The sequence below is a fragment of the Acartia tonsa genome, chromosome 7 (assembly GCF_053477335.1).
Source record: "Acartia tonsa isolate MP-2025a chromosome 7, ASM5347733v1, whole genome shotgun sequence".
Classification (NCBI taxonomy): Eukaryota; Metazoa; Arthropoda; class Copepoda; order Calanoida; family Acartiidae; genus Acartia; species Acartia tonsa.
Window position 1 is genome coordinate 21500105 of NC_137266.1, and position 26017 is coordinate 21526121.

At 31.9% G+C, this 26017-nt stretch overlaps 2 protein-coding genes across 3 annotated transcripts in view; one reads left to right on the plus strand and one right to left on the minus strand.

The window, feature by feature from the left end:
* Positions 1-1780: 1780 nt before the first annotated feature.
* On the plus strand, positions 1781-7776 carry LOC145325052 (uncharacterized). 2 transcript variants are annotated; one of them, XM_080167867.1, is made up of 10 exons: positions 1781-1866; positions 3175-3238; positions 4181-4239; positions 4710-4898; positions 5177-5246; positions 5980-6038; positions 6203-6310; positions 6790-6915; positions 7194-7232; positions 7642-7776. In XM_080167867.1, the coding sequence occupies exons 1-9, from the start codon at positions 1864-1866 to the stop codon at positions 7227-7229; spliced, it is 714 nt and encodes a 237-aa protein (XP_080023993.1). In that variant the 5' UTR covers positions 1781-1863; the 3' UTR covers positions 7230-7232; positions 7642-7776. The 2 variants fall into 2 exon arrangements, with proteins under 2 accessions (XP_080023993.1, XP_080023994.1); XM_080167868.1 differs by having other exon boundaries at positions 7646-7772.
* A 4272-nt stretch (positions 7777-12048) lies between these two features.
* Positions 12049-26017, minus strand: part of LOC145324200 (uncharacterized) — a 47219-nt gene continuing 33250 nt past the window's right edge. Inside the window, exons 17-20 of the mRNA XM_080166821.1 lie at positions 24317-24530; positions 18102-18213; positions 16138-16276; positions 12049-13069 (exon numbers count right to left, since the gene is read on the minus strand). Of these exons, the coding sequence (XP_080022947.1) occupies positions 12959-13069; positions 16138-16276; positions 18102-18213; positions 24317-24530 (576 nt within the window). The 3' untranslated portion in view covers positions 12049-12958. The remainder of the gene's footprint in view (positions 13070-16137; positions 16277-18101; positions 18214-24316; positions 24531-26017) is intronic.

Below are 26017 nucleotides of genomic sequence, written 5' to 3' on the forward strand. Positions count from 1 at the left end.
TGTGTGTGTGATTGAGTGTAGACCGTTTAATTGTCATCCCCCTAAAAAATATGTACATAACAAACCACCTTGGAAAATATTTGAATAACGCCCCATATGAAGGTCCTGCCAGCCGCAGACGATTTTAAAATATTATTGAACTCAAAATCTTTGACAGTTATATTATATATTATGGACAGCTCTTCGCGGATAATGAAATGAAAAATTATAAAATTAAAACCAGTTTTGTTGGCCCCAAGGAGCCGAAGGTCCGGACTAATAAAACGGGCTTTAATATCATGATTTTTATTTTATTATTCGTAGAAAACTGGCTATAATACGATACAATACATACAGTACGGCTGAAACTTTTTTTCCTTCATTGATTTTATTAGTCTAAATATATTAAATAATATGTGTTATTTTTTATAACGAAAGCTACTCTTTAATTTACTTTGTCAGTCCATAAAGCCATGGGGGATATAATTAATTGTATCCTTCAATTAAGTGTCGTACTGTAGGGAGAAAAAGATGGGTGTCAACAACCCCCAGAAATTTGTTAGTGAGAACGCATACTTTTCCTTTTATTACTCCCTCTGATAAATTGCTGTGCACGCACCTGCTTCCATCTCTTACTTTTCCTCCCTTCCTTATTTAGGACTACTGTGTGATTCGCTACTTATGGAGTTTGTCATCCTCGTGAAAATTTGTTTAAAAACCCAACAAAGTTTGGTCTCAATAGATCAATGGCCAAACAAAACATAATTACCAAAATCTCCATTATACATCAATTTTACATTTTAATTAAGACATTTTAGGTCAATCTTTTACATAAATATTTTAAGAATAGAATAAAGAAATGTAATAAAACAAAGTTTCCAGTTATTAGCAAATACGTCCAAGCTTTTTTTGGACGTCCCTGGTTATTAGAATAGTAAGTATAATTAGTTCTGTACTAGTACATCAAAGATATTTTTAGTAGCGAAGCTACTCTATAATTTGAAAAGTCTGTCCGTCCGTCTGTCAGAGACAAAGTGGCTCAGCTCCTATTAAAGATAGACAGCTCCAATTTTTAGTAAATATTCCTATGCCATACGCTCATCTATTCTATACATTATTTTGTCCATCTTTTCGTATTTTTCTCAACTTCTTTTCATGACAGACGACTGAAATTTACAGGGATAAATTCACATTCTACACATTTTAACTAAGTTTTATTAGGATTTGTACATTAATTGGGGTGCTAGATCGATTCATTTTTCATGATTTTTCTAACCTTATTCAAGGTAGACGGCTGAAATTTTCAGGTTTTTCTTATTAACTTAATGCTTTAAAATACATTTTTAAAGGGTTTCTTTATTTATTTTATTTAAGTTTTTTTTATGACATACTCTATAGATCATTTTTACCAGATGTTTACACCAAATTTTTGAGCTTCGCTACTTATGGATGTTGTCATCCTTATTTTAATTTAAAAAATGCTGATAAAAGTTTTAGCGGCTAGCTATACCTACCCAAATAATGTCCAAGTAGTCATACATATTTTAGAATTAAAGAAAAACTATCAAATTTTGGGCGTGTTTTACCCCCCCCCCCCCCCCCCTCCCCTGAAAAAAAACTACCATCAACTGAAAGTATGTTATGTATGGATTACACAAAAAGTTTTGACGCAGCGCCAAAATTTATTTTATTTTCAGTAAGTTAAATTAGAGTACGCTATGCGTATTTTACCCCCATCCCTCTTTTTTTCAGGCCTCATTCCCCCCTTGGTTAGCGGAGCACACATTTTAGCTTTGTAAATTTATATATTATGATTTGTTTGTGCTGTGTAACTAGCAGTCATAGCTAGACAGTGAAAGAGATAGCATATACCTCAGATTAAAAATGGTGGGTATTTTTGTGATTTATTTAGGATTGTGATTTTACAAATTTTCTTTTTCTTTGAATTATGTTAAAAAACTATTAACTTTTTCCTATTAAATTGATTAAGTTTTTGGTTAAGATTATATTTATAGTTTTTCCTTCTCTTATAAAATTACTATTTCATAAAAAACTTAAACAATTTAATTCTAATTGATGTATAAATTTGAATTTAAATGAATACATCAATTTTATGAATAATGCTATCCCTAGAGAGTTTTAGTGTAATTTTATAGTAAAGATATTTACGCAAATTGCAATGTTTTTCTTCAAAATATGAAGTTATCTCAACTTTATCAAAAGACTAAAATTTCTTTCTTATAAATACTTAAATTTTAACGAATTTGATTATAGTCCAAACATTAAATAAAACAAGTAATACTTTACAGGAGCGTCCAAGCTTTTTATTTTGGGGGGGGTAAAATGGCGCGCGAAGCGCGCCGCAAATTCTTTTTACCCCCCCCAAAATTTTTACCCCGGGGGTAAAATTTGCTTGGAGGGGGTAATTACCCCCCCTGAAACCTGTTGGCAGGGGTAAATTTAGTTTACCCCCCCCCAAAATTTACCCCCGGGGTAAAATTTTTGGGGGGTGTAATTCAAATTTTATTAAATATATATTATTAAAAATGCGCGCGAAGCGCGCAAAATTTTTTTTTATTAGAAATTTTTTTATTTTGGGGGGGGTATTTACCCCCCCCAAAATTGTTTGGGGGGGTAAATACCCCCTCCTAAATGGTTGGGGGTGCCTACGGCACCCCCAGGGTAGGGGTAAATTTAAATGGGGGGAGTAAAATGAAAAAATTTTTGGGGGGGGTCATCGCCCCATTCGCCCATAGTTTAATGTTCCCCAGAAAACATTTTTTTTATCTTTTTTTTTGGGGGGGGGGGAATTTTCATTTTTGGGAGAGTTTTGGGTGTCCCACCCCCCAAGAAAAAGCCTAAAACCACAACAGGACCAATAAGTATATGTATACCCTGAAGAGTAGAATCCGATCGATTCAGTGGTTACAGAGATCTTAAGGGACAGACGGACAGACATCAAGCTACTTTGTATTATAGATAGCTTCATAGAAATGGGGTTAAATTATTTTATTTTATATAAAAAAAGATCTTTTCTTGGTTGATTTGTTTCATGGAAAAATATTTGACTTAGCATTTACCCAGCAGTTTGTGAGATCTTTTGGTGCAAAGAGACAGTCAGACATTCTACCTCTTTCATATTAATTAATAATATAATAATTATATATTTATGATAATTAATTATTAATGTTGTAGATGTTGGTAGTCCTGATAAGCCTGGTGGGTCTGGTGGCCGCTGAACCCGCCCACCCAGCTCCAGGTAAATATTTTTAACCAAAAAACGTTTTTCTCAAAAATTAAATTGTTACCCATTAATCACCTCAAACGGGTGGGGCTGTAATGTATGTTGTCCTTTTTGTTTTAAAATGTCATCAAATTAATCGACTTAAACTTACTTGGATGTTACTATGGATATTTTCATGTAATCTAATAACGTTATAATCACAGCTGGCTAAAATAACGATACTTTCCTCCCCCCCATGGAAGTCCCTCCTGCCCATTAATTAGGTCCATATTAGCAACTTAAATTGACATAATATTTTCCTCTGTCAATATATCCACGTACTAGCGGCTACGCCCCTAGAGGCCTCTAGGGTCACTTGAGGAGGGGAGAGTCGAATTTGATAACCCAAATTCTTATCTTAGATTTAAAAAGAAAAAGTAAAAAAAATATTTTGGGGGGTGGAATTTATTTTTTTTTTAGTTAATTTTAGTTAAAAAACTAAATTTTTTTTTTTTGGGGGGGAGTATTTTTTATTTTTGGGGGGGTTGGGGGTGTCCCAACCCCCCAAAAATAGTTATAAACCTTCCCGGGACCTTTGAGAAGCTACCCTGTTAAGGAGAACTGGATCGGTTCAGCGGTTAGCGAGATCCTTCGGTACACACAGATACACAAACAGACAAACATCCTGTTACTTTAGAATAAGCATATCGTATCCATTATTATATTTAGGTTATGGATATACCCCTGAATACTACTGCAGAGATACAAACTGTGAATATATCCACGTATATTATATCCATTATTATATGTAGGTTATGGATATACCCCTGAATACTACTGCAGAGATACAAACTGTGAATATATCCACGTATATTATATCCATTATTATATGTAGGTTATGGATATACCCCTGAATACTACTGCAGAGATATAAACTGTGAATATATCCACGTATATTATATCCATTATTATATTTAGGTTATGGATATGCCCCTGAATACTACTGCAGAGATACAAACACCTCTGTATATGCTGAGGTCAGATTTTTAAAAGACAAAGCTGTTCTATAAATAGGGTCGGTCGTTCCGTCCGTCCGTGTGGAACGGTTAGCTCTTTTCGTCAAAATTAGACTTGTCCTAGTAATTTCAAATTTGGCATGGTGATTCCTGTAATAGTTAGGTACGATTTAAAAGCGTAGCAGCTCAATAATCTTTACCATAATGTCTGTACGTCAACATGTTAATTTTCATCTTTTTTGGTATGCTTTTTTGTAGAGTAGCATCTTCATAACTTGATATTACCAATAAAGCATTCAATAACTGCTGTACATGCTAAGACTTGGCTCATTCTTGCTTGTCCGATATTTTGTATGATTTGCCTTATATTAAAAAAAAACTTTAAAATTACTCTTAAATAATGAAAGCAAAGTCATTGCAAATAACAAATAAATATGTTTCGAATTACCATTTTTTTACAGCATTTTAACTGTAACAAATATTTTGTATAGGTTTGTGTTCCTGCTTTCGCTGAGCAGATCACCCCCGTGACCCTGGCGGTCAAGGAGGTCATCGACAACGACTACTGCTTCGACGAGGTGTTGACCGTGTGCGAGGAGACTAGCGAGTTTGTTGACCGCGAGATCTGTACCTATGAGTATGCTAGAGAAGATGTTGAAACTGATTGTACAACCACCCAGGTAGGATTGATAACAATATCAGCTGATTGTACAACCCCCAAGGTTATATGGATAACAGCTTATCAGCTGATTGTACCACCACCCAGGTAGGATGGTTAACAGCTTATCAGCTGATTGTACCACCACCTAGGTAGGATGGATAACAGCTTATCAGCTGATTGTAAAATCGTTAACAAGTTCAATACAAATTATCAGCTGATTGTACACTACCAAAATTGAAGAACCTAAAAAGACTTTTTTATCTTCCCAACATTTGATATAATGGTTCTTGTTATTAGGTTACTTATGCTGAGAAATCTGAGACCATGAAGGTTACCACCTGCGCTCCTTCTGGTTATGGAACTCCAGGTATGAAAAATATTAAATATGATTCAAATAATATGGATAACACCGCGACAAAACTTAAGACGTTAAAACTGGTTCCTAGTGCTGTTATGTCAAATGCGCGGTATTAATACTTAGAGAAGGAAGAATGCCTTGGCTCAAAACAGGCACAACTCCTTACGATGCACAGCTAGAACCTCCAAACAAGGTCGTGCAATCAAAGAGTTGGCTGTCTGTTGGATGTTACCTTATTTAATACCCTAGTCGATTGAGCACGTTACACTACAATTAACACCCTGAGTAGTATTTTAGGACGAGCTTCTTAAATTCTCTCATACCATGCATTGATCAACTACTAAATGTATAACTTACCTTGTCGGTGTGTCATCTTACTTTACTTGAAACCATAGGCAGGGCCTTTTTGCACCTTCATCTACAAAATAAGCATCTTTGTTTAGTTTTTGCCTCATTTATTTTATCAAATGAAATTGGAAAGCCTTATTGTATTCCCCGCTAAGCACAAACCCCAGGCAAATATCTAGACACAAATAAAATTAGGCACGAATCGAAATTTTTCATCCATATAAAACTATTTGCTGTTATTTTATCAACATAGCATCTTTTCAATTATATGTCAGTCATGACCAATTTTATTCCATTCTATATAATTCACATTAACATGTTATATTATATGAAATCACTATTTTGATTTTAAAAGTTTGTTTTTCGTATACTTGCAATATTGATATATTTGAAGGTTATGGCCATGGCGAGCACCAATACTGCAGAGAGGAATACCAGACCCAGGCTTTCAAGGTAAATAGCATTACTAACAAATTAACAGACCAATTAATGGCTCAATTCAATAATGAAATTATCTACTTGCTGCTAGAAATTATATTTTAATTAAACTGGTGCCAAAAATATATTTATCAATATAATTCTTATATAATATTGATATATTTATTTTATTATCTCAGGTCCCCCTTGTAACTGAGCCCAAGGCTGAGATGTGCAAGCTTGCCTACCCCACCCCCAGCAAGGTCTGCGTCACCAAGACCATCGAGATCACAGAGGTCAAGTGCGAGGTATGTATCATTCAATTATACCTAATAAGAATGCATTGGCTAAAACAGGCGCAACTCAAAACTCATTTCAAATATAGTATTCTTATATTATGTCATCCACGACATATTTTTTTATTAAAGACATAGTCGACATAAACCCTTGAAATTACATATCAATATAATGTCAATGCTATATTCAGGACAGACAAACATTCAAATAGACTATGACTGCCGCCGCGCCGAAAGCAAACTACCATGTCCCTAACTTATACAAGGGCATAGACGTCCAAGGATAGGGTAAAGGGGTGTTCACCCCCCCAAACTTTGCACCCCTTCATTTTACTCCCATTTAAAATTTAACACATTATTTTAACCCCCCCCCCCACCACCATTCCAAATCTTTGAAACCCCTCATTACTACCCCCTCAAAATAAAAAGCTTGGACGTCCCTGTTCAAGGACTTTAGTTTGTTTTTAAATTAAATAACTTTATAACTTCAGGACAAGATCGAGACCAAGTGCTTCAACGTGGCCAAGTTCCAGGACGCCACCAACACCGTGGACCAGAAGGAGGTCATCATTGGAGAGCCAAGCTGTGAACAACTCACTCTTACCCTCCCCACCCAGGCAATTTATCCTTTCTTTATCAGTATTCCTTGCAAATTTGTAAATCCTTTATTACGATTTGTTGTCGATTTCTGAACCCTTCTAATTTTCAATTTGTTTAAGTTCCAGTGCTCGAAGGGTACTCTGAGGAAAACCTATAAGTTTTCTTTAGATGTAACAACCGATATGTTTCAATTATTGAAAGAAATCTTCGTGGCATTTTAAGAAGAGTCTTACCTATGATTTCCTCTTACGCCTTTTTTTTCATGGAATACTAATAAATATATTTTGATATATAGGCCTGCAGCAAGCCCTCTTACCCTCACCATTATTAAACAAGGAATTTTATACTTAAAGGTTGATGAAATTCATATAATTTCAAAGCCTTTTGAACACACTTTGATTTTAATTGCTCGTCTTTTTATTACCATAGCAATTTTTTTTTTACTTTTAGATAGACTTATGTTCTTTTATTCAAGAAGGGGGGGTGATATCGGACTCTAAATAACACTGGTACCCAAAATTTTATAAACAAGAGCCTTCATTGGTAAACTTAAATACTTTGGGTACTTAATTGGGACGCAAAACCCTTTAGTGTCATAATTTTTCAACCAATATATTTAATTTTGTTTATCGTAATTTGGGGTGCATTGTCTTATCTCTTTAGATAACTGATATAAATTGTAAGTCATTACAACCTTTTCGAAAACTTTTTTTTTCAACCTTTAAGTAAAAAATTCATGAATTAGACAGCACCCTGATTTCTAAACCTGACATAAGAAGACCGTGAAGAAAAGCTAACACTAGCAAGTACCTGACCAGCACAGCTATACAGTTATTAATACCAAAATTAGAATTATCATTCATAGCTTAGAAAAGTTCTTTTTTGGAATTTGTAAGTTTCTTGGCTTTTTGATATACTAATTTTAAAAAGGTAGAATAACTAAAAATATTTTTTTTTCTTTCATAGAACTTGAAAACACAATTTTGGGCATTATAATTAAATTTTTGTGATATAAAACTATTTATTTATTTATTGAAATAAAAATGCAAGAATAAAAAAAGATGTTTTAGTGAATTTGAAAACTTGAAATTGTTAAGACTTAACATTTCCAATTTATTTAAGGGATTTCAATTCTTGTTTTCACTAGGGATCAATCGAAAACTAAACTCCTGGCTCTAATATACTCCGTTCCCCTTGTATCCTACTCACCTCTGATATATTTAGGTCTTGTTAAAATTCGATTTATACCTAATTTTATTGAGTTTTCTTGAAATTGCACGTCTTGATGAGAACAGAAACCTTTCTTCTTAAATAAAAAAATAAATATTATGGGGTTGGTGTACTTTATCACTTGTTTGTTTATAATTATCAGCAGTTTAATCTATATTGCTAACTTTGTAGCCCCGCGTGGGCTAGGCAGAGAAAAACTAACTTATACCAATTTTTTGTCAATTTATTAAATAAAGGGTCTTAAGGCAAACATTTTTTTTATATTCAAAATAGCAACAACAAACAGTGACTTAATATCTCATTGACATCCAGGGACGTCCAACGGGGGGACCATAAACATAATTTATGAAGTACATCAAATCCCCCTCCCCCCTCAATGTCCTTATTTTATCCGCCCCTAAAAAATAAAATAAACTTGGACGTCGTTGTTGACAACCATGGTTTCCAGCACAATCCTAATTCAAATCTTATGTATGTATTGAGGAGAAATAGAGGGAATTTAGATTTTAGAATTGAGATGGACTTGTACTAGAATTGGTTTTACATTGTTACAAATACAGAGTTTTATAGAAGGCAAATAGGCCTCAGGTTTTATTCCCATAAGTTTCATAAAACCTTAATAATGGTTCCACATGCATTTGTCTTTTAAGCTCAATTTATTGTTTAGTTTTTCATAAAAAAAATTAATTACACTACCTTTTTTGAGGAGGAATTCCCTTAAATTATAAAGTAGGGGCAATATAGAAAATATCACATGATTTCAATCTAAAAATGATATAGCCTAAAACCATCACAGGACCTATATGAAGCTATAAAAAACCTTGATACTTTATGTAATAGGATAAAAGCTTCCCAGAAAAGAAAACATGTCAGTTTTGACTGTTTAAAATAAATTTTGTTACAAGCGTAAAACTAAATATTTTCAATTATTATATATTTTTTCAGTATTTTAATGTTATTTTCTGTATATGAGAATGAAATAACAAATTTGTAGTAAATCTGTTTTTATACTTTACACTGTGTCTCCCAAATTTAAAATGGGCATTTCTACGTGAATTTTCGGTGCTTGCTTACATGTGAAGACCGGAGCACCGAAACCCCCCCCCCCGCTTAGTTTTGACAAAAATAAAAAATAAAGGGGGGGGTAGTTTTTTAACCCCCCGCTTAGTTTTGACAAAAATCAAAAATAAGGGGGGGGGGGGGTAGTTTTTAACCCCCCCCTTAATTTTAAAGAAAATCAAAACTAAGGGGGGGGTAGTTTTTTCACTGTATAACACGCCAGAAAGTTGAGTGAGGTAAATCAAGTAAATCCAGTATACCAGAGGGGAATGCTTATTACAGGGATATTCATGTTTTGGGGCATAATTTCCTTATTTATTGACTGATTTTAAAGTAAAAGTAAAAGGTTTTAATTTTGTCACAAAATTAAAACCTTTTACTTAAACTTTTAAACTAATAAAAATAACAAGATGTCCTTCTGTCTTCTCTGTGTCTGTATCGAAGGGTATTCATAACCACTGGACCGACATGGTTCTCCTTTACCATTTAGCTTCTTATAGTTCCCCCCTCCAAAAAAATCCATTCTCCCCTAATTAAAAAAAGCAAACAAAAATGAAAATTGGGGAGTGGTCGAATTCTGTTTACCCACCTCTAGAGCTTCTAGAGGCTTCTGGGGGCATAACCGCTAATAGAATAAATATTTGAGTAGCATCGCTATAAAAAAAAAGAAAAACGTACTTGAGCTTGAAGTAAGGAAAACTCTGACGTATTTGTAAATATTTTATATCCATGAAAGGATAAAAAGTTTATGTTTATGTATGTTTATTGTTTATGTCCAGACATATACTTACATAATGGTATTTTACAGGTTTCGCCAACCGCATTTCAATTTAAATATTTCTTAGCATAACCTTTTTTTTTTTGTACACATATCAAAAATTATTCAAGAAAATTGAATTTAAAAGTTAGTTTTTATTCAAAATAAAATCTATCTCGACTTAAATTTTTTATTAACATTTTCTCTCTCTTTCTATTTAATCAAATCATTTTACTAAAATACTTAATATTTATGAAATGTTTCAAGACAAGAATTAAGATTAAGATACTTTATTATGTGTTTAAATTAAAATTTTTCTCTTTTATTTTACTACAAAGTTGCCTTTATAAATCTTTAGCTTTAATCATAAAAATACGGTTAACAATCCCTGAACTTATTCTAAAAATAAAACATTTGTACCTGTTGTAAAGACTTGCAATATGAAAATGGATTTGAGAAAAAAACTATCATATTTAATTAATTTAATTTATTTAATTTAATTTAATTTATTAGAATACTTTAGATGCTACCATACAACATAGGTATACTAATCTTGCTTGCTAGATAAACCTACTTTCAATATCCAATTTTATAAAGTTTTTTTTTTATCTGAAGATTAAGATCTCAATAACTACCAAGCCTATTGGGTTCTCTATTTGAGGTAAGGTTGACATAGGTTCAGTGATGATTTTTGACTTTTTTTTTCATTTTTTATTTACAGTCATGGGATGGTTTAAATCTATTTTTCTGGCCTCTCACTGTCCTAGATGCTAGAGGCAAAACCGCTAGTCCAATTTTGTAAAGCTGTAGGTTATTTTGTCTGAAGCTGAAGATCTGGTCCGAATTAATTGCATTTTTAATGGAAGCTATATAAATGTCAAGGTTTGGTTTTATGCTATTTTCTGACCTCCTTCTCTCTACTTTTGGCGAAACAATTAGCAATTCTAAAAAACATCTCCAACATGACCTAACCTCTGGGCATAAATAGAAGTTAATTGCCTATTGATATAGAATATACGTTGATATTATGACAGGGGGAAAATTGTTTTCAATTTAGGACTTCATATATTGGTTAGTTAATTCATCCAGTAGGAGGGGAGGAGATGGGGTAAAGGGGGTGGATGTGGTGAATCGTTACATTAGCCTGCTACAAGTTTCCCTTTATTGGAGTACCTAGTAAAATAGTGTAAGATCCAAGTAATAATAAATCCAATGGTTTGTCAGACTTTTTTGATAGAAAAACTGTTCCTGTCTTTAGAGAAAAATGTATGTAGCAAAAAGCTGACATTTTACTCACCCCACTTCCGACTTGTTTATCATGTTATTCTACACTTTTCTTCAACAATAAATATACTATTTTGGATGAGAAACACTTTTCCAGTAAAGCTTTGGAACCGATTAATATCCACTTGATTAGAACAAGTTCTCAGCCATAATGAAAAATCATGTAAAGCATCGCATTACAATCAATTTTCCACGAATGTTAAAAAGATTTGTTTGTGTTTTTCGGCCTCTCTGGAATGAAAAACTGGTTATAATCTTATAATCCTATATAAAGTAATACCAATGGAAAGCTGTCAATAATACGATGCAACAAATAACTATTCCGTCTTAAATTTTTCCTACTCTAGATTATTGGAAATATAAGACTAAATCTTGATAACACTTTGACAAAACTTCTATTACCTCTTTATAATCACCAAGATACATGTTCTTTTTTTGGTTAATCAGCTAACCAATCAAATAAGAATCTATAAGAAGGCTGCCCAATGAGAACATAAAATTATATGAATCTTATATTATATATAAAAATCTATTGCAGTAAAATCACGCAACCTTCTAACATCCAACTTCTCATTGATATCATTTTCTTGTGGATATAAAATTTTCATCCCAAAAGTTTATTTAATGGCGGTGTAAAAATCGTGCAGAACTCTTGTTTATGGAATTACTAGTAGCTGCATTCCTAGAGGCCTCTAAGTGCTCATTAAAGCTGGGAGGGTGAAAGTTTGGCACATATCGATCCAGCGAGATCTTTCAGCACAGACAGACATACCAGACATCCTGCTACGTTCAATTAAGGATTAAAAATAAAAAAATAATAAAAATTAAATTATTATTTATTTCGTTGAAATAAAATATCAGAATAGTAATTAACAAAATAAAAACATCACATTTATTTAAAAAGTAAAATTCTTTAAATCATTTCATATTATTATTCTTTGTAAACACAAATATACAATTAAAATACATACAAAGTAAATAAGATACTAAAAATTTTGATGAAAAATAAATTAATATCAAATTAATATTTCCATTTAAATTGGCATTCTCATAGCACTTTTCTAATTATTTAGCAATTAAAGCATTCATTAGTCTATTCATATACTTTGAAATAAAACTTATTTGGATTTCTTATAATTGTCTTTTAAATAGTTTTAAAATAAATGTGTAAAAGCTAATCTACAAGCTAGTATACATGAAGGTCTTTTACCCTTTAAATTCCGTTAGTTATCCTAACTTTAGTTTTAATAATAGAGAGAGGTGGGACATTGAATTTTTATTTATACGGTCCCCAAATTATTTAATCAGGTTCTCCTATTATTTTCTTCTACAGCAGGGGTAATGATGTTTATCACAATCTGGGTTCTATTTTTATCGTTCATTGCCTTATCCATGAAGGCCCTTGATTGATAATTTCTACAAATTGTTCGATTACTATTAAAGTAAATAATATTACAGTATGGCCTTGAAACAGATTCATATCCGCTGGATTAGAACCGGTTCTCAGCCATACTGAAATATCATGTATTAAAATATTACAATAAAATAATCATATATCTTTTATTTTAATATCCACGGAAAGCTGTTTATAATACCAGGCAATGACAAACTATCCTAAAACCATTTAATAGACAATTTAAAGAGTCTAAATATTAACATTTAATATATTTTCTTTATCTATTAATTAATCTCTGTGTATCACTGTATAAACTATATTATTGTAAATTTTACTATAAACAAATATCATTTTCCTTTGCATTGTTAGTTTCTTGTGGAACAGTGACCATAGAAGATGGTAGAATGGATAGACTACCACTTCCTCCAACTTCTACTTGTCTATCCTAAAACCATAGAATAATAAATAGATGAAAGTTAATAATACGAATATACCTATCACAAAAAGCTAGTAAAAAAGTTACAAAAAATTCCACATAAATTTATCTGTTAGTGAGGGGACATTTGGCTGCTTATTTCACTAGTCCCCAAAGTTCTTTAATAAAGTTTCCTTGTAGTTGGCTTAACAATTTTGGTTACTTTGGTGAATTTTGATTGGTTGTATCATTAGTTAACTGACCACACGTTTCAACAACTAGTTGTAATCTACAGAAGGGGTAATTTTGTGTAGCATCATAGGGGATGTACATCAATTTATCGGTTATTATCTTATCCCTTTAGATCCCTGGGTGAAAACAATATATTATTACGGAGTTTGAATTTACCATAACATATGATGTTTCAATTAGCAATATCAAGATTATCTAGGGGGGGGGGGGGTATCCGTCATTAAAGTTACTATTATAGTCCTCAGATATTAGTTAGTAAGGTCAGGAAAGGGATGTCGTTATATTAGCCAGCTAGGAGAAACATTTTAGCATGGTATGTGAGAAGGGTTTGGAAATTAAAGCTACTCTTCAAGCTTAAATGGATTATATCTATCCATATAAAAACTAGCGATTAAGGAGATCTGGCAACCATCAAATCAAGCAATGATAAAGATAAAGAAGGTTAATTATAATCATTAAGTTCTCAATTAAGTATTAAGTTGATTCTTTACTATTAATGTGAATTAATATTTAACTTACAGTGTAAAAATGTTTTAAATATAATGAAAAGTGTTGATGTGAAAAAAAACATCTGTTAAATGATTTTTTTTTATAAAAATATATTTATATTTTCTTTTTTTACTTTATCTAGCGGTAAAAATTAGAACTATATAATATAACTAAATATATTTTTTTCTATGTAAACTAGATTGTAATTAATCGCAGACTTTTTATAACTAATTCAAAAATTATCATTTGTCAAAGTAACAGGATCTCTGTCTTTCTCTCTGTAACGAAAGATCTCGCTAACCGCTGAACCGATATTGTTCTCCTTTACAGAATAGCTTTCAGGTCCTGAAAAGGATTATACCGCATTTTTGGGAGGATAACACCACCCTTTCAAGAGAAATGGCCCCAAGAAAAAAAAAGTAAAAGATGCCAGTTTATGTGTCTGTATGTATGTATGTCCGCTAAGATCTTGTAAACGGCGGGATTGATTGTATAGCAAAAGTTTTAGTCTATATGGGAGAGGGTATTTATCTCATATATCCTATTATATAAAGTAGTAATCGTTTTGTTTGTCCCGAAGTATCTCGCTGTAACTGCTAAACCGATATTGTTCTCCTTTACAGTGAAGCTTCTTATAGGTCCTGGAAAGTTTTTAAACTATTTTTGGGGAGGGTGTCTTCACCCCACTCCCCCCTAAAAAAATATTTTTTTTACTCTTTTGAAACTCAAATCTAAAATGGGATGAGGTCAACTTTTCCCTCTTCTATCTTAAGAGGCTTGAGGGGGCGCAGCCGCTAGAATTTCATATAAGAACATATTCCAGGCAGGGATGGGACATTGGGGTGTTTTATTACATTAGTCCCAAAAGTTTTATAATTTTCTTATTCGTTTGTTTAACAACTTTGGGGACTTTCATTTAATTTTATTGGTTTGTTTATTAAGTTGAGTTCTTAAACTTTTCAACCACTAAATGTAATCTACAGAAGGGCTAATTTTGTGTAGCATTATTTGGAATGTAAATCAATTTACTGGCCATTGTCTCATCCTGACCTATTCCCCATGTAAAATATGTTATATGCATCATTTCACATATTTTGTCATCTTATCATAAACAGATAATTATATCACCATTCAAATGGATAATTAAATGCCTATTAAGCATTGTTTGCATACATCTATTCTACTGAATATATATTTTATAATTGCGAAGATGTATAAAATTCCCAATAATTATTATACTTTAATTAACTGACGATTACGCCCTTAGAGGTCTCTAGAAGCACTTATGGTAGGGTTGGAAGTTAGGTTGGCCAACCAACCCCATTTTCTACTTTAGTTTTGAAAAGGTTAAGTAAAATAATTTTTGTGGGAGGGTTATTGATTCAGGGGTGATTTTTCTTAGGAGGGTGGTGGTACTCTACCCCAAAACAGTTAAACCTTCTCAGGACCCATGAGAAACTACATTGTACAGCAGAATTATATCGATTCAGTGGCTATCAAAATCCTTCGGTACAGGCACCGACATCCTATTACTTTCATATAAGGAAATAAGTAAAACTCTTAAAACTCTTATAGAAATAAATCTTTACATTTAAGGAAGGACAGAAGATCCTATTGATATGAAAGCTTTGCTTCCTAGAAAAGTTCGTGACGAGTCAGGGACCTAAAGGGATAATACATTGGTCAATAGATTGATGTACATCCCCAATAATTTTAACAAAACTAACCCTTCTTCAGATTACATTAGTGGTTGAAACATTTGGACAAATAACTTAATAAACCAACCAATAAAAAATTAAAGAAAAGTCTCCAAAATTTTAAACGAATAAGAAAACATTATTATAAATCTTTTGGGACTAGTGTAATAAACAGCCCAATGTTCCCTCCCTCCCTGGTGACAAGTGCATCTTGATAATTAATACCTCTGATGACAATGCAAATTAAATTGACCATGTCATTAAAGTTCCCTCTTCTTTATACTCTTACTCATCAGATTTTTCCCCCTACGCATTCAACTAAGGGAGTTTTTCATTGTTAATTAATCTTTATTGATTCTTTTAACAATAAGGTACAATTTTGAAAACATTGCAGTTATTAAATCATTACCGGAAAGTCATTATAAAAATATTGATTTAAGCAGTTTTGAATTGGGACTTGGATGTTGTACGAGATTATCATGTACTCTAATATAGTAATACTTGCAGCTGACTAAAATAACGATACCCACCATCCACGCACTTTATACCTTCCTCTCTTCCTCTTACTGAATGAACCGAATGACCAATAAATACATGCAAGCTAAATTGACGATAAATTTTCACGTATATCCGTTGTTTTAGTTTATATTGTAAGCTTACTCCATTAGTTAACGAAGACGACTTTTGTAGATCAGGTGATCCAGACTGTAAGAGCTGATTTGTGTAGCCAACAGCTGCTGTGGGCTTTCGCTGGTTTGGCAATGTGTAGAATGGTGACTGAAATCCAATATGGCGGCACCTAAATATAAAAAAAATTACACAAATACAAAAAAAGTACAAGAATTTTTACTAAGACATCATTAATAATTATAGAAAAAGTACCATTTGTTTTAGATGTAATAGAAGCATTTTTGTGAAATTTGTACTTCTAGAAGAAGTATTGTTAGTACAACTTATACTACTAGAACAAGTATTATTAGAATAAGTCGTACTACTCTAGAACAAAAACTATTAATACAAGCTGTACTTCTAGAAAAACTATACCTTAGTTGTGTAAAGAATCTTGTACTAGAACATGTATTACTAGGACATGTTTTACTTCTAGAACAAGCATAGAGAAAATAATAAAAGAGAGGAATTGAGGTATTTGAAGGACTAGAATAGGCAGTGGGCCTCAAGTATTGCAGGAAATTGTTGTACTACTTGAACAATAACTATCAATACAGTCTGTACATCCAGAAAAACCGTACCTTGGTTGTGTAAAGAATCTTGTACTAGAACATGTATTACTAGGACATGTTTTACTTCTAGAACAAGCATAGAGAAAATAATAAAAGAGAGGAATTGAGGTATTTGAAGGACTAGAATAGGCAGTGGGCCTAGAGGCCTATATTGAGCAATTGCCGCGCTGAATTTTTATTGTTATTCCACCACTTTTCAAAATGAGAATATTTTAAAATTAAATGTAATTTCAAGACAATTATAATTACTGTTTGAAGCATACATCTGATTTTTATAGAAATATTTTCAATAATTATCTATTCTGATGAATCTTATTGAAAGGATATAAAATTATCATTATTAATTTCTCATGAATTTGCTACTGACTTTAATCATTACACAGATTATTAGTTTATAAGATTTATATTGCAGTCTATTTAACTTTTATTTCTTAATAAATAAACGTTTTTACAAATTAATATAAACATTTGACTGTAAATCATAATAATCAATTTTTCAGTGCCATCTAGCTTTGGATATAGAACTAGAATATCAAAGCGTTCATCTATTTTTATTTTTGTCTGTATTTTTCTTGTTTTGGATTTTTGTCACTAAAGGGCCAAACCCTGAGGGGTAAATAAGATCACTTGAAAATGTTAAAAATATTGTAAAAACGAGTATTGTCTTAAAAAGAACAAAGATAGCATTACAGATTATTCACTTATTTAGATTATTCAGTTTTATTTAATATTTAGCCTTAGTTTTTATGTATGTCTTTGAAGTAGACAACTAGCGAACCTGGTGGCTGAGAGCTAAACTATTAATTTTTTATTAGTAAACATTTTAAAGTTTTATCATGTTAATTAGATTTAAATAATACATTTAGGCTAATTTGAAAAAAATTAAATTTTCGATCATAAAAGGTAGATCCTCCTATTTTTAAACTAGGTGAAACATACTTTTCTGCCGCACCAAAACATCAACTGGCTTTTTGTTATTTTAAGATTCTAAATCAAATTATATTTTAAATATTTTCCATAAATTTTTTTTATGATTGATATACAAAAAGCCAGTTGATGTTTTAGTTTTTCGTCTGCTAGATTTTCTTTAAAAATTTAGGTATGGGGAAGTAGTATTTTACCATGAAAAGGGGGTGAGTATTCATGCTCTTATCCTTTTTCCTTATGAGAACAAGTATTATTGGTACAAGTTTTTCTACTAGAACCTAGAAGAACTATAGTATATTTCTAGAAAAAGCATACCTTGGTTGTGTAAAGAATCCTGTACTAGAACATATGTATATTACTAGGACATGTTGTACTACTAGAACAAGTATAATTGGTACAAGGTTTTCTACTAGAACCTAGAACAAGAACTGTAATATACTTTTAGAAGAACTATACCTGGGTTGTGTAAAGAATCCTGTACTAGAACAAGTATTACTAGGACATGTTGTACTACTAGAACAAGGTGCATCTTCCAGAAATGTAAAGAACTGAGGAGCTCTACTTCGACCTATAAAAAAATAAGTAACAGGAAAAATATTTTATTTTTTTTGTAGCAAACTGAATCTATAATTCGAAATGTCAGTACATCTGTCTGTAAATAACGGTATGGGGAAAACGTGATTTTCTTTGCAGCTAGACAGCTAATTTATATAATGATGACAATTTAGTATATAAATTACTTGATCCGCTTATCTAATAACTATGCTATAAAAGAGCAATACATATTTTTTGATACAAATGTTTTGTTATTTTCTGTTATGATACTAAATATATGCTCTTTAACTGTTGATTCAGATTCATCCACAAATTTATAAGCTTCGCTGCTTATGGATGTTGTCATCCTTGTTTCAAGAAAACTTTGCATTTAATTTAAAAAGCACCCACTCTACAGTCCGTTCAACCATATTTCCGACCTAACACAATTTTGCTTCTAACTATGTGTTTTATTGAATATTTATCAATAAACATAAATGTACAGAGTAATGAAATGAAAGTTTAAAAAGTGCTAAGGTTGCAAGACATTGAATATAGAATTTCAACTCACTAAATTAATGCAAATTATACTTTTTTATTTCGCAGAGTTGGTGCAAAATTCTTTAATCCATTAAATTAAAAAACAAGGACGATACAAATTCATTTTTTAATGAATTGAATTTTGAAAATATTTAAAAAAAACTCAAATGTATTATGCTTCTGTATAGTTTGTTCTTTTCTACTAGTTAGAAAACTAATGCTATTGAATTTTATATAACTCGAGTGTGTACATCAGAATGTAACAAAGAATCATTGTTTGTAAAAACTACATATATAATACACAACTTTGTTTCTGTATGAAAATTGTCTATAATACGAAGTTATACAACTCGGTATGGCTGATCCAGTTCTAATCAGGCGGATACTAATCGGTTTCGAATCCTTACTGGAAAATGCTTTCTCAACAACTCTTTTTCTACTACTAACACAATGTCTGTCTGTCTGTGTGTCAGGCTTTCTGTCTGTAGCTTAAGATCTCGCAGACCTTTGCACTAATATGATTCTCCTTTACAGTAATGTTTCTTAAAGGTATCAGGAAAGATTAAAACAATTTTAGAAGGAGGGTAACTCCCCCCTCTATACACCCCTCCACAGATATTTAAAATTATAACTTTTCTTTTAAGCTAAACTAAAAGTCGAGGGTCGAATAACCACTCCTCCTCCCCCCCCCACACTTTCCAGAAATCTCACAAATGCACATGTTTGGTGGACTAGCCAACACATATTACTTACAGAGAAGCTAGGCTAATAAAAATGCAGAAAAGAAATGAGAGTATTTTGGCACTTTTTGCATCCTTAACAAAATAGAAGAAAATTGTAGGTTATACCTAATATTCTATATTACATACCAGAAGCTTCACACACAGCGCATAGGGAGCTTTGTCTCAAGAAAAAGTAAGGAAAACTCATGATATTTGAAGAAGGCTTAAATTTTCAAAAGCGAGGTATTTTTATAATTCGTCCGTCTATACGTCTGTTCGTACGTGTATTTAAGGTAAAAAATAGCCTAAAACCAACCCATACCTATAAAGCTTCCCTGAAAGTATAACCTATCGAGACAAGTAGTTTTTGAGAGCTTTTCTTCAGAAAAAATCTTATTACTTTATTTAATAGAAGCTACGTCTCTAGCCTCTAGGGGCTCTGTATTCGTAGAGACATAGAGGGGTAGAAAAATAGCTTAAAACCACAGTAAGACTTAACTCTGAAAATAAACTAGCCTAAAACCACAGGAACTATGCAAAGCTTGCTTAAAACAGAAAACCCAATTAGTGTAGATATTGAGATAATAAGTGTTCGACAAAAAAAACCTTTATCACTTTACATTACAGTATAGTTTTTATGTATACAATGAATATATTTTTCTTTGCAGTTTATTTACAGTCAAATTATACAATAGAATAATCTAATTTCCTGTATATTTTCTACTTTTAGCATAATTTGGTGAATCTGGGTTTTTTATTTCAATAAATATAAAAAATACTGAGGTAAACAAATGCAAGTATGAAATATTTTTCTATTAATTTTCTATTTTCTGTTGCAGAATATTGTCTGTTTTTATGCGCTGAAACTGTGGTATGCGGCAACTCTGGGCCATGCAGAAACCAAGACATTATAGTGATGCTACGCACCCAGCTAAATCCTGTTATTCTACAATTGTAAAGCCACCTGAAAATATGTCAGATAACGGTATTGATTTCATCTCTCAGTTGTCCTGCAAATGGAGGGAGGGGTGTTACCCCTCCCTCTCCCTTCTTAAGCACCGGAACCTTCCCCTTCAACCACCAAGTTATCAGCACCACCTCAGCCCTGAGGATAAAGGATCTAAGCCTTCCCTCACCTGATAGAATCACCCCCACACAGACTGTTGTTGTCACAGTAATCATCAAACCTTCCCTTTTTAGTACCCAGACCTACCACTCAACCCCTCTATGCTTATCTACCTATTGTGCTGTTCCATGGGCTATCCTGCCTCCCCCGGACAGGGATAGCCATCTACCTAACCATTGCAACTATCTATGTTTTACTTGTATGATTTACCTTTAACTATCTTTATTCCTAATCCATATGTATTTATATTATGTTGTACAACTTTAGTAATCCTTAGACCTTCAATAAAGGAACAACTGAATAGATTCTGTTTATTATTTAGTGATTGCTAGAGAAGCGTAGCTTCTCTATAGTATAGGTGTCCACGTCTGTTCACACTGCCGTAGTCATTTGAACTCTGGTGTCTGCCATTTATCCTAGGCGGATACCACAAAACCACTGGACCGCTTAGGTTCTAATTTGTTTCCTATTTAAGTTATTGGGGCAAATATTTTACTCTAAATATATCATATAAACACATAAAGTGTGTTACTTTTTTATATGTTTCATCATTATTTTGCCACAACTCAGTCAAAAATGCTTACAAAACATACCTTTTTCGACCTAAAGTACTCAAATAGTTCCTTTACAAGCCCCATCAATCAGTTTTGGGATATCTCCATATTTCTAGGAAAATTGACAAAAAAGGCAAATTTGGGTGTTACCTTTTTATATGCTCAGATATCATAAAATCAATGAAAAAATACTTATTTATACTTTTCTCTCATTTTTAAAGTTTGATTCTGTTAAAGTAAATATTCTTGAAGGGATTTATGCATTGATTTATACAGAAACATAATATTGGGTGGAAATAAATTGTATCCAAAAGTATTCTTTTTGGAAAATAAGAAATTTATCCTCCATCGCCCTAGAGGACAGCTGCTGACCTCTAGTGTTCATGGTTTTGTCAAATACATGTTAAAGAAAAAAATTAGCCAAAAAAGTACATAAAAAAGTATTTTAATGTGTTAGAAAATTAAATTGTTTAACTTCAAATTTGGGGATGCTGACCTTAAAGATGCTCTTACTGGTGGTGATGGTGACCCGGAAGGCATCGAAGTACATGAGCATTATGGCAACACAACTATTGATCTATGTTTTGATTTTTATATTCCTAGCAGCCTCCAATCAAGAGAAATCCCAAAATGATTTTTTTATTCTCAAATTCATAAGGTAAATATTGTGATTTTTAAAAGTTCTTGTTATATTTTTTCATTGGAGGCTGCTAAGAATTTAAAAATCAGAACATAGATCAATAGTTGTGTTGCCATAATGCTCATGTACTTCAATGCCTTCTGGGTCACCATCACCACCAGTAAGAGCATCTTTAAGGTCAGCATCCCCAAATTTAAAGTTAAACAATTTAATTTTCTAACACATTAAGATACTTTTTTATGTACTTTTTTGGCTATTTTTTTTCTTTAACATGTGCTTGACAAAACCATGAACACTAGAGGTCAGCAGCTGTTCTCTAGGGCAATGGGGGTTGAATTTCTTATTTTCCAAAAAAAAATTCTTTTGAAGATCTTTTATTTCCACCAAATATTATGTTTCTGTAAAATCAATGCATAAATCCCTTCAAGAATATTTACTTTAACAGAATCAAACTTTAAAAATGAGAGAAAAGTATAAATAAGTATTTTTTTATTGATTTTATGGTATCTGAGCATATAAAAAGGTAACACCCAAATTTGTCTTTTTTTTGTCAATTTTCCTTGAAATATGGAGATATCTCAAAACTGATTGATGGGGCTTGTAAAGGAAGTATTTAAGCATCTTAGGTCGAAAAAGGTCTATTTTGTAAGCATTTTTGACTGAGTTGTGGCCAAATATTGATGAAACATATAAAAAAGTAACACACTTTATATCCTGCATATATCTAACCTTTAACTTACATACATTTGTTAGAAATTTATAATTCGAAGTAGTAGGATATCTGTTTTTTCGTCTGTCCGAAGCTTAAGTATGATGCTTTCAAGGAAAATGAACATGGAGTCCAAGGGGGGGGGGGGGGGTGGAAAATACATATATTACAATTTACCACCTTCTCCTCAACAAAAAGGAAGAACGTCTTTGCGTAGAAGAATGTTTTTTTTTGTTAAAACATAAAAGTCCTAGAGTAATACTTATTCATCGCATCGTATCATAGACAGCTTTCCTCAGATAGGTAAAAAAGAAAACTATAACCATAATACCAGTTTTGCTAGATCAGAGGTGCCGAAGGCTATTCTAATAAAACTAATTATTTGTAGAAAATTTTCTATAACACGATAAGATAAATGATTTTTCAGTATAACCTAGAACCGGTTCTAATCCAGTGGATATTGAACGGTTTCAAAGCCACACTGGAATATATTTTATATCTCCCTGAGCAGTTGTAAATTCAAGAACTAATATGAAGTGGAGCAGGGGTAAATAATAAAGTAAATAGGGTAAATTATAATATAAGTCTGAATTGACCTATTGACTCAACATATTGTCGAATTATCCTATAAATCACGTTGCCTGTCCGTCATTCCGCAACTCTGAAGAAATAGTGATTTTTTCAGCTGATTTTCAAGATAGACGGCTGAATCTTATTTTCCCTACGCCATTGTGCATCCAGCATGTAATTTACTTTCTCGTATTCATTCGAATCCGGTGGATAGGAACCGGTTCTCATCCATACGAAAAAACTATGTCTAGCATCGTATTATATCCAGCTTTCTACAAATATAAAAATGTTCAATCATAAGATTAAAACCAGTTTTTTTAGCCGGTGCCTTCGGCACATCGGGGCTAAAAAACTAGTTTTAATCTTATAATTGTACATTCTATATCCGCGGAAAGCCGTTTATAATACGATGCTAGAAATATATATTTTCCGCCGGTTTGTCAGCCATGATACAAAATAAAAAAAATACGTGAGAAAAGTTTTGTGATGAAAGATTCATGATTATTTTTTTTCTCCGATATATTTTTATTCTTGATTTTAAAAATCATCAAATGCTCTCAAATGTTCATGAAGTAATTTTCTGACTCACATACCAAATCTTTTATGCGTGGAAGTTAGTTGAACTTAGAGAAACAGAAAAGCATTTCAAACTTTTGAAGGATGTTAATTTAAATTACTAATTTCACATCATGACTTTAATATATAGTTTTAAATTTAATTTTAATTTGTTTCTCTGGGCGCTTTGAAGTGTTTTATTGGGTGTGGGGAGCATGTTCATCATTAACATTATTTCTCGAATTTATATTTTGAATTGATGAATTTTCGTTTCTAGTACATGAAATGTGAAACAAATATTATTCCTTTATTAACACTAAAATCAAATTAAAGTTTCAAAAGTGTTAATATTAAAAAAAACAAAGATGACAAAATTTATAAGTAGCAAAGTTCAGACAATCATAATTGGATAAAGGGACAAAGTCAGTTATTGAGCAGATGTTCAGTGGTCATAAAAATATAGAGCAAGTTAAAAATCACGGAAAAGGTTTTTTTTGAGCATGACCGACAGACCGCAGGACCAAGTAAATTACATACTGCGGCTAAATGGTATAGGAAATCCTTAAAAAAAATTTCAACCATCTATCTTACATAGCACACGAGAATTTCACGTTTTCTCCGAGAGGGGACAATGGACTGTATATTACGCTAGTCCCCAAAGTTTTGAACTAACGATTTCTTATTCATTGACATAAAAATCCCTTTAGATTCCTGATCTCACCTTGATCTAATATGAACATGCTCTTGCTAGTTGTCTGTCCGTGTGCAGGGGCAGAGCTGATCTGTAGTCCCCCACCACCTGTGTCAACTATCTGTCTCATACCATACATATCACTCTGCTGTTGATGTTGTTGTTGCAATTGTTGCGGCATATTTTGAAGTTGTGGATTTTGTTCACCTTCTAATCTCTGCTGTTGGCGATTGTTGTTCAGATTCTAATAAAATTAAATAATATCTATTTGTCGAATCTATATTAGAGACAGCTTTCCGCGGATTTCACATTGTAAAATTATAAGATTAAGACCAGTTTTGTTAGACGAGGGACCGTTAATGGGTTTTCGGAATTAGACCTTCATAAGGCTACATTTTATGTGTTAGTGGCTAACTTGTATTATGAGTTAATTTGCCTATATACAGCATGACCCTCGAAAAAGTATTTTTAAGCATCTGCAGCCCTTATTTCTCAATCAATTATTAAAAAATGCATATGTCCTTGTTCTCTATAGTATTCCACGTAAGTGGATATAAAAATATTTTTTTTACCTCCATTAACACCGGAGATTTTTAGTTCTAAAGTTTTGAAAAAGTGACTGAGGAAAAAGTAACTTTTAACATGATACGACTTTTTTAGCAAAATTAAGCTAGAAATCCTTTTATTTTTGTTACTAGCAGAAACTTTATACAAAAATGAAATAAAAAATTTAGTTTTTGAGTAAAAAGCATTTTTTTACACATATTTTTTGAGTCTTTTTAGTTTAATGATATTTTGAAAAACTTACTTATTCGGCAAAATTGTTTAAGATTAAAAAACCAATTAAATCTCTATGAATATAGCAGGAATATTGTTTTTGTTTCACAATCCTAACTTTAATAACAAAAAAGTTCTAAAGAAAATAAAAATAAAACATAATGATTTTTTAGCCTAAAAAGCTTAATTTACCCCTTATTAAATAATTGAGATGTCAGAAAAGTAGGCGGAGCAACTGTCATAATTAATCCTTTTCTATAAATAAGGGTTAATAAATAACCTAAAATTTGCAAATAATCAATTCATTCAGTAGTATTTTTTGCCATTAAAAATTTATATTTTTTGGTGGAATAAAAAAGAAATATTTAGTTAACTTGTTTTTCTTTGTGTCTCATTATTCAATTGCCAGAAAAACATAATATAACCATCCAAAAAATAAGAGAAGCAAAAAAAAATTCTTTTTCTCAGTCACTTTTTCAAAACTTTAGCTCTAAAAATCTCCGGTGTTAATGGAGGTAAAAAAAATATTTTTATATCTACTTACGTGGAATACTATGGAGAATAAGGACATATGCATTTTTTAATAATTCATTGAGAAATAAGGGCTGCAGATGCTTAAAAATACTTTTTTGAGGGTCATGCTGTATATGTGATCTAGCATTTAAGAAGATCACATGTGTAAAAGCCGTATGTGTTTAGACAGTTAGTTAGTTAGACACACGAAGGAATAAGGGTTTTTGAAAATTTTGATTATAAACAAGGATCAATTTTTCCAATTGTGTGTAATTTAAAGTATAATTCTAGAAAAGTTTTTTTTCCTTTTCTTGTAAACACAATAAATGTATAAGTGTAGATGTGTAATCAAGACAAATACATGGCCCAAGTGGTGAAGACCCTTTTCGTCTTCTAACAAATTGCTTTCTGTTCTTTTATAGGGACTTGGCTGTGTTTATA